This window comes from Brachyhypopomus gauderio, chromosome 20, assembly GCF_052324685.1.
Source record: "Brachyhypopomus gauderio isolate BG-103 chromosome 20, BGAUD_0.2, whole genome shotgun sequence".
NCBI lineage: Eukaryota > Metazoa > Chordata > Actinopteri > Gymnotiformes > Hypopomidae > Brachyhypopomus > Brachyhypopomus gauderio.
Window position 1 is genome coordinate 5,424,227 of NC_135230.1, and position 14,039 is coordinate 5,438,265.

At 42.8% G+C, this 14,039-nt stretch overlaps 1 protein-coding gene across 3 annotated transcripts in view; it reads left to right on the plus strand.

The window, feature by feature from the left end:
* The window catches only part of LOC143484636 (uncharacterized), a 328,223-nt gene that overhangs the window by 195,361 nt on the left and 118,823 nt on the right, over window positions 1-14,039 (plus strand). For 2 of the 3 annotated variants that reach the window (XM_076983471.1, XM_076983470.1), the window contains 3 exons: window positions 7,940-8,105; window positions 11,648-11,821; window positions 12,473-12,646. The exons of the other annotated variant lie outside the window; for it this stretch is intronic. In XM_076983471.1, the coding sequence (XP_076839586.1) occupies window positions 7,940-8,105; window positions 11,648-11,821; window positions 12,473-12,646 (514 nt within the window). The remainder of the gene's footprint in view (window positions 1-7,939; window positions 8,106-11,647; window positions 11,822-12,472; window positions 12,647-14,039) is intronic. 3 annotated transcript variants of the gene reach the window in all.

The following is a 14,039-nucleotide window of genomic DNA, read 5'->3' on the forward strand; positions in this document are numbered from 1 at the left end:
TCACACCTCGATTAAGGACCCACGCTATAGTGTCAAACTGAGTTTCAGGGGGGTTCACTGCTCACAGTGATTGCCCTATTCAGTCTGGATTAGCGGCAGGTGCAATAACTCTGGCTGGATATCACTCCAGGGTGTTCACCCCCACAGTCAGAGGACTCACGCTGGATTACCAAGGACCCACGTTTACTGTATCAATTACTGGGTGTCAGAGCCAGGCCGGCTGAACGTGGTGTTCAGGGCTCTTGGGTCACACTCAGAATTGACAAGTTCCAGGTGCAGTGGCTCTCACAGGTGAGCTTCTCGACAGTGGGATCCCCTATAGCAGGTATCACCAAATGGCGGACCGCGGTCCGGATCCGGACCCGAACGCCGTCCTGTCCGGACCCAATCACATTCCTGATTAACTGGATACGGACCCAAATGCCAAAAAAATTTTAACGGGAGACTATATTTTAAAACGGAGAATTTATTTTCAGACGAGTGTTACGTTCACCACCCATTTGAGTGTTACCTTCAACCCCCCCCGCTCAACAAATTTTGTTCGCCACCACATCACCCCCCCCCCCCCCCCCCCCCCCCCGCGCTCAACAACTTTCGTTCGCCACCGCGGACCCGGACCTAAGGTCTGAGCTATCTGCCAAAAATGGACCGCGGAAAGATTTAATTGATTACCCCTGCCCTATAGTATCAGGGCTGTCTGCCAACCAAGGGCTACGATCACCCAGGAACCACACCTACGTGTGGGGCTCAGTGGCAACTACTGTGAACCTCCACAGTGAAAGATATGTGCTAGGCTGGTGGTTATTCCCAATTTGAATTATGTGATGGTATTTATTGTTTGGGTTACAGGTTTGTAGTGATGCGGCTAATGATCTAGTCGCTAATCTGTGTTCTGCCTGTTTCCCTCAATCAATATATGTGGTATATACACCCTTTAAATCAACACGTATGACTAGAATAGGGAATGTTGAGTAAATAGAAGTAATAAGAATAAATTGATAGATTATATGTGTAGGTATATATGTGTATAAGACTAAATAGAGGATTATAAAAGTATGGTTAAATGTGCTTTAAATGATTGTTTCAGTAATACTTAGTAAAAGTAAAAGAATTAAAACAACAAATAAGACAAAATGTGTATACAAAAAGAAAATTATTTAAAAGACTAGATAAGTGGGAAGTATTTGGTTATATGGGATTTAATGTAAGTTCCAATTAAAATTAAAATTTCACTTAATTAATACTATAAAACAAGAACTGTTGAGCTGTCTTTGGTCTAGGATTGTGGGGTTGATTAACTTTAGTCACTTTATTACTAATTGGTAAAAGTGGATCTAAACAACAATAATATTAATAACTCAATATTAATCACTTCTATACAATGGCTTTATATGGTACAGTATAATACATTATACTACTTTAACTAGGTACATAAACAGCATGTGGCATTTAAATATTTAAAGCAATTTCGGTTTCAACACTTCACTTGTATTGACATTCCATGTGCAGCCGCACGATGGAGACACAAGGCTACATTTCAAAAGGCGAGGGCTAGCTTTCCAAAGCTAACCAGTTTAGCTATTGTTTCCTTCCTACTGGGGAGCGCTAAACAATTATACTTAAGCAACAATGTGTGGCTTTCCACGCGAGGGAGACAAAGAGTTCGCTTTCACAACACAGTAGGCTAGCCTTAGCAGGCCATCTAGCTAGTTCAGCTAACAGGTTCCCTTTCCGCTAGGCAACGAGTAACGTCAGAGGTGACGTATTTTAGCACCGCCTACCCAAGCTGGTCTCAGCGCAGCTTCAGTTTGCGTTCAGTTTAACTTAACCTCAGAAGGATGTACATTGATCTCAGACGACCGCGTCTAGAGATGCAATAGTTTAGCTTAATCTTTTCGTTAGTTCACCGCTTAGGAGAAAAACAGCAAGAGCACCGCTGCGTTTCCACAATTACAATCAATGTTAAAAATTTTATCACAATATCAACTACTTGTTCAAAGGTTAATTATAACTCATAAATATTTAATTTGCCATGGGTTCATCGTTGAGCAACGACTGCGCTGTGGCATTCACAAATACACAATTTACCGTGCGCCTAAGCGCCACCTGAAAGGATTAAATTGCAATTTGTGGCTCTCGGGCTTTGGCTTAAGATGCTGGAACTCGCAGCTCTCTCAAGTTGTCCGACAAGACAAGATATTAACTTCGGATAAACGCGAAGAAGAATCTCTCGCCTTTAACTCGTATTTCCAGGGTTCGTCCGTTGTCAGGCTAGGGCCGAACCTTGTCCCCGAAATATCGAGCTTGGTCACTTCAGACAGAATTTACGGTACCCGCGTAAACTCAGCTTATGACCGAGATATAAACTTAAAGTTGGTAACCGCAACTTCAATTTTCTACCTCTTTTCCTACAGAAAATTTCAAATTTCCTACAGAATTGCACTAGGGCAAGTGTGCTACAGCTGATCTTAAAGGACGCTTCACTGACATAAACACGACGTGAAACATTTAACATAAAACACAAGTCATTTGCTCACATTCAACCAGTAAAGACACGGGATTATGGAAATAATTAATAACGGTAGCAGTACATTTCTGACCAATCGCTAGATATGACAACGGAATCCTCACACGGGGCACCATTATATGTAGCGGATACATATGTTAGTTTATGGATTATGAACGGGGCACCATCCTGATTGCTCAGGAACCAGTATTGTGATAACGGAGTTAGGTGGAATATGGTTTGATCAGTCTCATTACTAAAGGGTTAAGTTCTGGTTCCGCGCAGTGACCTAATACCATCGACCAAAATATGCATTTACCACCATGACCAGATGAATAAATGTCCACATTTATTAAATGGTTAATATTACAATTGATACAAAGCATATGAATGATTTGGCTCAAATTGAAACTAAACCTATATGTGAATCTACTAATTTAAACCAGGGATATAATAGTGAACAACAAAGAATATAAAATTAAACAACAATAGCGAGTGATAAACAACTGTCGGATCATGAGATTTATTTATTTAACTATCCTAAGGCTTGCCTAACTAGCGTAGGACCCAGGGACGGACACGAGGTCTTTAGAGAGAGAATAGAAAAGAAGAAAGAGGAAGTTTGGGCAGGTTAATGGTAACAGTATTTACTATTTTGGACTCTGGGAGAAATAGCAGCTGGCAACCCCAAAACAGCATATGAACTGAGCGTCTTCGAAGGAGAGACGTGGTTACGCGGACCAACCGGTGCGCGTTCACGGTTCGTTTCTTGAGGCGGCTAAGGTCTGCGGAGCAGGTCACGTGAGACGGCTCGGGTCGCGGAGGCTTAGCGGTGACGTCACATTCGAAGCTTGAGGGCGCAGACAAACTTGTGCAGATGACTTGACTGAGAAAGAAGAGCTTGACTTGAACGACTAGACGAAATAAAAGTACTTTTGATGACGAAACGTAGAATAAAGAAAATAAAATAAAATAAAGAAGAATCTTCTGTTGGACTCGGTGAGAGCGTTAGTTGCGGTTTCTTGGCATCGCTCTTCTGGACACTGCGGTGGTCGGCGTGAGTCCAGCGAACAGTCGCGATGGTTTGGCGTGTTCGAGTCTTTGAGTCTCGGCGACTCTGGCGAAGTTCTCCAAGTCTTCCCAAATTACCAGGCTGCCAAGCTCATTGTTTCGCTTCGAGCTAGGGCTTTTAAAACAAGTTTTAGGGGCGTAATTGTAAGGCGCTTTCATGTTCATCAGGCCATTGACCATTGGCCTTTATTAATGAATATTCATGACCTCTGCCCAGACAGGGGAGAGAAAGAGAGAGAAAGAGAGAGAGAGAGAGAGAGAGAGAGGGGGAGAGCGAGGAGTGCCCGTCTTTCCAGGTCTAGTTAAGGACTTAACCAAAGAAGACAGATTAACACAATTGAAGACAAAGTAAACTAATCCTAAATAAATTGTCTTACATACTCTGCCTAAACAAGAACTAATTTGGTTCTATTAGTCTACACATTGAGCCATTCTCAATTTCCACTTTTGGACAACAAATGACATAAGGCACAGACAGGCATAAATGTGAGGTCACATACGTACACATGAGAATGATTACATTCGATGAGTAACATACAAACTAATACATAGATATGCATCAATGTGGTGTGTTTATACAGTAACACGTATTCTAATAAGATCACTTAATACTGAATACATGAAAGATCATATGTTGTGTCTTTATATCAACCATATGGCACAGTGTTCACATTTAAATGGTCTTGTGGTCCTTTGTTCTTAAGGCTGGAATGCTGAATACTGGTTTCAAGAATAATTAATCTTTCCTTGTATGGAAGGTAGTCAAGTTCGGTGTCTCTAGACTGCATTCGCCGAGCTGGTTCCTGTAGGCTGAAGCCCAATTCTGTGTACAGATCAGATTTGGAGTTACAGAGATCTCTGAAATATTTGTATCTTCAGCTCTGGATTATAACACAGGACATAGAGTGGGTTTAAACTGTGGGCGATCAGATAAGGTTGGAATTTAGAGTTTTATGGTCCTTCCTGACTGTGGTCCCAGTGTCCTTCGACGAAGGTTGGTTTTGACCAGCCTCTCTTAGATGGCCTCTCTCCCAAGCTCAGGAGATCATAAGGTCAGCATTGTAGGCTTTTGGGAGGTAAACACCACTATGGATGTGGGTCCTTTGGGGCATGTTGCTGTGTAAAGAATCAGTCTTTAAATTTACATGCAACCAAAGAGATGTGAGTCAGTTTCTCAGTTCAGTGGGAAAGGATTCCATTTTGGGTGTCACAGTGAAATGGCGTTTAGCTGTCTCCACTACACTGCTAGTGTGTACACTCAGATTGTGAACTGGTTTTTAGTATTGTACTACGTTACATTTAATAATTACATCATACAAACGTTATGCCTCAGAGATATAGCATTACACAAAATTATACATACGGCAAACTTATCGCATTATGTTTCCTCAAATTTGATGTTGTTCTTGTAGGCTTATCTTGCTTATTTTACTGGATATGACTGCAGCATTTGATACAGTGTGCCATAGCCTATTGCTATCTCGGCTTGAAAATATGATTGGCATAACTGGGATTGCGTTAGCATGGTTCACTTCTTATCTCTCTGACAGGCAGCAGTTTGTTTCTATTGGAGGTTTTAAATCTGAAATTTGTTCCGTGTTACATGGAGTCCCCCAGGGCTCAGTCCTTGGACCTTTGCTGTTCATTTTGTACCTACTTCCTCTGGGGGACATCATTAGGCAGCATGGGCTGCAGTTTCACTGCTATGCTGATAATGTGCAGATTTATATCTACACCAAACCTGCCCATAGCTTGCCTCCTCTTGCCTTGTTGAGCTGCTTAACGGATGTTAAGGCATGGATGATGGAGAACTTCCTGAGTTTGAACAATAGAAAGTCTGAGGCCATCATAATTGCTTCTCCTGCTACAGTTAGGAGACTTGGTGACACCACTGTTAGTATTCCGGGTTTGGTTGTTTCTACCTCTGCTGAGGTAAGAAATCTCGGAGTCACTCTACGTTATCTTTTGAGTCACACATTAAAAATACATGTAGGGCAGCCTTTTTCCATCTTAGGAGTATATCTAGGATTCACCCTTTCCTTTCTTTTGCTGCTGTTGAGACCTTGATACATGCGTTTGTCACTTGCCGACTTGATTACTCCAATGCTCTGTTGTATGGCCTCCCTGCGCGGGCTTTGAGCAAGCTGCAGTATGTGCAGAATTCAGCTGCGAGGGTGCTTACCCATAAAAGATCTTGGGAGCATATTACTCTGGTTCTGTGTCACCTTCATTGGCTTCCAGTGCAGTAGCGCATCCAGTATAAACTGCTAGTGTTGGTTTTTAAATCCCTGCATGACCTTGCTCCTTCCTACTTAAGTACGTTACTCCAGCCATACTCCCCGATACGTACGCTTAGATCTTCAAGCCAACACCTGCTTGTGGTTCCGCCCTATAAGTTAAATTCCACTGGGAAAAGAGCGTTCTGTGTCGCGGGTCCGATGCTGTGGAATGGGCTCCCTGATGAAATGCGGGCTTGTTCATCTTTAGATATTTTTAAAGCTGGTCTTAAAACTCATCTTTTTAAAGTGGCATATGGGTGAGATTTGTGGATTGTAGTGTTGTTCTATATTTTTATGCATATTTATTTTTATTGTATTTTTATTTTTCCTGTGTGTTCTATATTTTTATGCATATTTATCTGTATTTTATTTTTTAATTTTTTCCTGTGTGTACAGTGTCCTTGGGTGTCCAGAAAGGTGCTTTACAAATAAAATGTTATTATTATTATTATTGTCACATTGAGGACCCCGGCCCCTCCCTTTTGGGCGTGCGTTAACGTTGTCCACGTGCCTTGTCTGCGTCAGTGGATCTCCGTGGTTATGGTTATGTCGTGTGATAATCTGTCTCACCTGTGAATCGTCTCGTAATCACGTGGGGCTAATGTGGTTTGTCTATTTAATGTGCGCTCGCGCAGTGTCCTGTGTTCGTCATTGTCTAATGTCTACACGTTGCTGTGTCTGTTTATATACGTTACTCGTGCGCTATTGCGCAACACCAAAAGAAAATAAACGTGACGTCTGTGAGTAAAGGATTTCGTGTCTCGTCCTTCGTCCAGCCACCGAACGTCACAATTATTATTAGGCTGTAATGTCCACACGTTTGGTTTGGCAGACACAACTGACAGCGCATTATATAACTGTCCTTTTTACACGTTTGTAATGTAAACATTGGTTGTATGTGAGGTCAGGGATGCTCGGGAGGTTTTTCTGTCACTTTCTTGCTACCGGTGGAGAAAGTTTGCGTATGTGATCACGTGACTGACCGGCTTTATTTGATTGGTCACTCATACTCGGGTGATGAGACATTGGTCAGTCTTCTCACTGAAAAGACGAATTATTTACAAAATGAAAGTAACGGTAGCGCGCACAGGATATGAGGGAACAGTTGGTGAAAGGGGAGAGGTACTACAATCTGTTTACAACTCATTACTACTACAAACCAGTACTACAAACTACAAACTGGTACTACAAACCAGATTCCAATAACCAGATTCAAATAAATGTCCAAGCCAAGCATCAAAAGGAATGACTTGCACCAATAAGGAGGAGGGAAGTGAGACAGGGTGATAAACCATCAGATAGTGCTGTTTTAAAGATGTTGTTGCTAGGTATCATGGTTCCAGGAGGTCCTGGTTCCTGGGCAACATGGCCTCTCAGCAGGTCTTGGGTTCAAGTCTCTATCAGAGTGGAGTTTGCATGTTCTCCTCGTGTCTGTGTGGGTTCTTCTGGGGTCTCCGGTTTCCTCCCACAGTCCAAAAACATGGAGGTTAGGTAAATTGGCAGTCCCAGACAAATTCTCCCTGAGTGTGTGTCTGTGTCTCATCACGTCCAATAAAAACAGTTGTCTTAGTGTCTGTGCATGAATGTGTGTGTCTGTATGTCCAGTAGTGGATGGTGCTCTGTCCTGGGTGTGGTCCTCTCTCCCCTCCCTGTGTCTGATGGTGCTCTGTCCTGGGTTTGTCCTCTCTCCCCTTCCTGCACTCCACTTAGTCCAGAGGGTCTGTGGATTCTAATTGAGAGTATACTGTGCACAATTGTAGGCTGATGTGTGTGTGTGAGACTCCCATGTTAAAACTGTAAAGCGATAAATTGAATGTCCATTCACTTATTCATGTCTGTGGGAAAAGGGGCTGAAGACTGTGGGGAGAAGGTGAACTTACACTTTAATACTCTAATAGAGCTGTAATATAAGAGCAACATTTATACCAAAGATGGGAACCAACTAACCAGTTCTTCTCTAGAAGTAACATACTCTCACTGTGGGCTTCAGAGGATCACTGAGAGAGACATTTGTTCAGAAATTACATTTACAGTACCTGAATAATAGAAATGAAGTTTTGAAATGGTTTCTCTCTAATTCCAGTAAAATCTTCAAAGAAGCAGCTTTCTCCTGCACAGTGTTCAGCTGTATCCTACCTGCGTCTCCACTCACAGTATGTGAGGAATGAGTGGAACCTGAATAAATACAACACATCAGAGGAGGGTTATAGGAGACTCATCCCAGCTGTCACCAACTGTAGAAAAGCTCGGTGAGTGATCAATAACACTGTTAGACAAGGAGATTTACTGAAGTTAATTAATATCTATAGATTAAAGGATGGCGGACCACTTATTACATATACAGTATATGATGAATGAATAAAATGATAATAATCATTATCATTAGGTGAATTATGCCACCTAATTTTGAGATGACTTTTCAGAAATGAGACACTTCACTACAGAGACTGTATTTGAAGTCGATTTAGTACCAAAGTAGAATATCTTTTTATATAAAAGCTCACACACACACAAACACACACACAAGTTTCATGCTACATGTTTATATCATTGCACACAAAACCTTTGTCTTTGATAGTTGTTTCTGTATACAAAACTCCATTCTCTCTTTCTTTTCTGTATCACAGTGACATGGTCTGTTCTCTGTTGGGCTTGAACACGTGTACTATGTCAGATTGAATGTCAGGTGTAACGGGGTGTCAGAAGCAGCAGACGCATCGAATGATGCCGTGAATTCTTTAATATCTTTAGAGGCACAGCACAGTACACATTTGGATATTAAAGGAATAAAGAGGAGAACAGCATGTGCTTAGAGTCGGTAGAGAAGACAGCGGAAGACTTCACACGCAGGACTCACTCTGAACAGCACAAGGAATGCACAGTACTGACTGGTGGCACCTCTGGGCTTATAAGGAGTTATGGGTAATGAGGAACAGGTGTGCGTCAATAAGTGGGAAATTGAGACCCAGGGAGTGAACAGGAGTGGACTGTTGTGAAGTGCGTGGATCCACTGTGGGGCTGGCTCGGCCTACTGTGACACTGAGGTGGAAATCTGTATTAATAATTTTATCCTAATCAGAGTCGTTTGTCCTGCCCACACTCATCACATATGGCTTTACCTTTAATTTTCATAAACAAATATTTATAAGTCCATGTCTTGTTCACCAGCTGTCACAGGTGAAGAACATGTAAATAAGAGAAAAAGTGTTAACTGCAGTGATACTGAACATAATCCCATAATCAACAGGTCAGGCCTTAAATAAGACTGAACATAATCCCTTAATAAATAGAAAAGGGCTTTTGACCTTCCTTGAATCAGGCTGGTCTTACAACCCACCAAGATGTGCTTGAAGCTTGCGGGGACTGCACACAGGGGACAGGCTGTTTCCTCTTCATACCAGAGGTGTGTTATTCTCCTCCTCTCAAGCCCCTCCCACCTCATCCATTGGCCTTGCTGTGCTTGGGAAACTGCTTTGACACATCTAGCTGCTTCCACCTGATGGCGAACCTCCTCCACTATCATGTGATGTTGTTCGCTTTGATTGGCCTTTTGCCATGTGGGTGTTGTTGCTTGCATGCCAAGACCACTCCTGCCATGCTGGACATGCCCTACTAAATCCTGGTGCCTGAGGGCAGCCTTTGCCACTGCAACTGCTACCGATGTTTTCCATTTCCTCCCTGTTGCAAGTGTTGGAGCTGCACCTCTGACAAGTGGATCCCAGGATTCAGTGAGGGTCATTTCCAGCCTTTGGCACACTTATATTCCTCCACAAGGTTTGGGACTGGGAGGGGGAGGGCTCCATTACCATACAGGCCTATGCTACTAAAGCATCTGGGCAGTCCAAGCCACTTCCTCACCTGCACATTCACCACCCTCTCCAGCTGGGTGACATGGGATAAAGTGACCTGGTAGATGGAGATTGGCCACATGAGGCGGGGCAGCAGTCCAAACTGAAAGCACCACAGTTTCATTTTTCCAGGGAGAGCAGTGCTATTGATTTGCCTGAGGCCACTGATGGTATCCTGCTTGAGTTGCTCCACCTGCTCAGAGTCTTTCAAATCAAATCAAATTTATTTGTATAGGGTGTTGATATTGTATGTAAATGTCTTATAATGAACGCCAGGTTTTCATTCCGTGTCGGAGTGATGATACTGGTATTGTAGGCTCCGACTGCAGTTTTACTCCCCAGGTGAACCTCAGAGAAGAAAGATATGTGATGTGGTAAATATGTAACAGATTAATCAAAGGCCAAACTAAACAGATAAGTCTTTAGTTGAGGTTTAAACATTGAGACCGTGTCTGAGTCCCGAATAGAGGCAGGAAGATTATTCCACAGTTGTGGAGCTTTAAAAGAAAAGGCTCTTCCACCTGCTGTGATCTTTTTGATCCTAGGAACAGTTAATAACCCTGCGTCCTGCGAGCGAAGTGAACGCGCTGGGTTATATTGTTAAATAAGTTCACCAAGATACTCTGGAGCTAAGCCATGCAGCGTTTTATATGTTAATAAAAGTATTTTATAGTCAATACGGAATCTAATTGGCAGCCAGTGTAATGACGATAGTACGGGACTAATGTGATCAAACTTTTTAGTTTTCCTTAAAACTTGCGCTGCTGCGTTCTGAACCAGCTGGAGTTTATCGATTTACCAGAACATCCAGCTAGAAGACTATTGCAATAATCTAGATGAGAGGATATGAATGCATGGATTAGTTTTTCCACATCACTAGTATTTAATATGTTTCTAATTTTAGCAATGTTGTGTAAGTGAAAGAACGCTACCCTAGTTATATTATTAATGTGTGTATCGAACGAGAGATCTTTAAGGTCTGCACTGTACCAGCGGCCAAGACTTTTTGATAGGATTGTCCTGAACTGTTGGTATTGGCTCGTTGTTGATATGGAACTTCTTATTAGCAAGCTGACCTTTGACTATAGAGATGCTGTGGGATTTGCTGGGTTTGATCACCATCCGTGCCCCTTGAATGTTTCTTTGGAGTTTATCCAGTAGGCGTGTGGTGCATGCAGCTGTTGTTGTTATTGTTGTCATGTCCATGTAAGCCCTGATCACAGGAAGACGCTGCCCGTTCTTCAATTGTTCCCCTCCGACCACCCATCATGATGCTCAGATGATGAGTTCCATTGCCATAGTAAACGCCAGTGGGGAAATGGTACAGCCCGCCATGATGCCAACCTTGAGGTGCTGCCAGGCAGTTGTGATATCCTGCTCTGTTACACAAAACTGAAGGTCCTGGAAGTAAGCTTTAACCAGCCTTGAACGCTGCCCACAACATCTCGTGAGGCACGGAACCAAAGGTATTGGCAAGATCTAGGAAGACCACGTACAGGTCTTTCTTCTTCTTCCTCCTCGTGAACAATGCAACACACAGCTAGAGACACGATACACAGCAGTGTTGCACAGAATATAGGGCCGGTCCAGGGTCACACCGAGAGAACAGAGTCCAGGAGGTACAGGAGGGCTAGACAGGGTACGTGGTCTAGGAGCAAAGGTCAGAACACAGGGAGACAATCACGGAGATAGAACGCTCAGTACGCTGCATAGTCGGCAATACTTCACAACACGGGAGAGAGAGGCAGGCGTATAAATAGCAGGAATAAGGGTGTGGCAATGAGCGGCAGGTGTAGCCAATCTCCCTAAGAGAGAGAGAGACTGAGTGTTGTTCCTAACAGTACAGCAGTATGTCTGATTCATGATTTGTCATGCAGACAGTCAAAAACACAGAATTCCTATGTCTGCTTTGACTTAAGAGTTTTGTATTTACTCCTTTGCAGATTAACTGGCTGTAACCTCACTGAGGAGTTTTGCAAATCACTTGCATCACCTCTACAAACAGAAAAATCCTCCCTGAAAGAGCTGGACTTCAGTTATAGCACCCTGCAGGATTCAGGAGTAGAGCAGCTCTCTGCTGGACTGAAGAGTTCACACTGTAAACTGGAGACACTCAGGTGAGTTTACTGTGAATTCATTATTGAATATAAATGTTAATATAACAGACATCCCAAGTCTCCCGCATTTCGGTAGTATCTCCCTGATACCCGCGAGTCACATATAATCTCTTGTAATTCAGAACGAGTGACCCACACAAACGCGCACACAGGCGACAGACTTTATTTTTCTCTAATCGCGAGTGGGAAGGAGAGAGAGGGGGTTCTGATTGGCCTGTTTTCTCCGCTCAACAACTTACTTACATTCGCCGCCACCCCCCCCCCCCCCCCCAAACAACTTTTACTCGCAACACATACCATTGATGAGAAAAGAAACAGGTTAAATATAATACTGAGGAAGGCATACAAACACACATAGATAACACTGATGAACACACACACACACACACACACACACACACACACACAAACACACACAGATAACACTGATGAACACACACACACACACACTCCAGCCTGATGGAGGAGTCGGGTGCAGCCAACATGACATTTAAACTGCAAATGAAATTAGGACAGTTTTACAAGGGCTAGTACATCTTCTTCTTTAAATGTTTCCAGTCTTATTTAAACTAAAATTGTATCTGCTTCATTTTCTGTGATTCCACATCCTCTGACTGAAATACATTCTGCTCTGAATTTACTCCTTTTCAGGTTAACTGGCTGTTATCTCTCTGAGAAGTCTTGTGAATATCTCACATCAGTTCTACAAACAGAAAATTTTTCCCTGAAACATCTGGACCTTAATAACAACAACCTGCAGGATTCAGGAGTGGAGCAGCTCTCTGCTGGACTGAAGAGTTCACACTGTAATCTGGAGACACTCAGGTGAGATTTCTGTGAGTTAATTCTTGAATGGAAATGTTAAGGTGTGAAAGCACTATCATCTCTTGAAGAATTTAATACTATAATAGAATCTTTATTCATCTTTATTGCATTAATTACTTTATCAAGTAATTTATCAACACCTAGTACTGCAGAAATATGACATCCTAAGGAGAAAGATGGTGGAATTGATCTGATTACAGAACCATCATTTATCACTGTTGGGGGCGGCGGCGGCGGCGGCGAACGTTTTAAACATCCGGGGCTTATGAAAACCGAACAGGCATTAAAACGACAGTCTTAAGCCTGATTTAAGCCTGGTTTATACTTGAGGCGTTGCGAGCGAAAATGACGTAATCGCTGTGGTTCTGCCCATGCGCGAGGGCCTCGCGCGCTGTCGATTCGCGAGGTCGTGCACCTCTCGAATTTTGTAACTTCTCATGCGCCGCGCCTCAGCGTAATGAACAAAGTCATGTTTGCAGGATTCACACACCTTTATAAGCACTTGTACGTCACTTTCAAGGTCCATTTCAATATTTCCCAGCACGTTAAACTTAAATAAGTTAAATATTTATACATATACTCGAAATGATTCGAAGTAATTAACTTTATCACATTATTTAATGGTTGTTTATTTTCAAAACGCCCAATCTTAACGTCTTCACGTTCTCTCATGTTTCGTTCTAGAATTACAAGAGGCTTGTATTTGGTAACGTAATACAAGATAACTGTTCAGTCAGACAGATATTTGTTGTGAAATGAAGTAGTTACAATTTCAAGCATTTTCAAGTACTTTAACCTAAATTTCAGCACTTTCAAACCTGGAACACAAAGCAACATTAAAATTGGTCAGGTAAATGTTCCTTCCCATGTTTTGAGGGGTGTTTCTTTATACCACCACATATCGTTTCGGAGAACACGGCACGCGGAAAGTATAAACACTTCCACCGTTTGCGCAGGGTCGCGCGAGGTGGGCGGAGTCACACGCTACGGTCACTCGCGAAAGTATAAACCAGGCTTTAGAAAGGTTCATTTCTTCCAATTGCTTGCGCCCCACCTGCAATACCCATGCGCCCCACTAGTGGGGCGCGCCCCCCACTTTGAGAAACGCTGGGTTATGTGGAAAATGTAATATTGTCAGTTACTCTCTCTATCACCACTAGAGGTCCTCCTCCTCAGAGTACTGAGATCACCATGGATACTACCTCACTTGCTCCTCATTGTATTAGTTGATGTCTTATTTAGATCTGCTTCACCCAGCCTTCATTGTAAAGTATTGCCACTCTTGTGGTTTGCATATCAAGTCGTGTCCTAATATCAGTGTTGTGCACTCAGGTGAGATTTCTGTGAATCTCGGAGTACTCCTCAGAGTACTGAGATCACCATGGATACTACC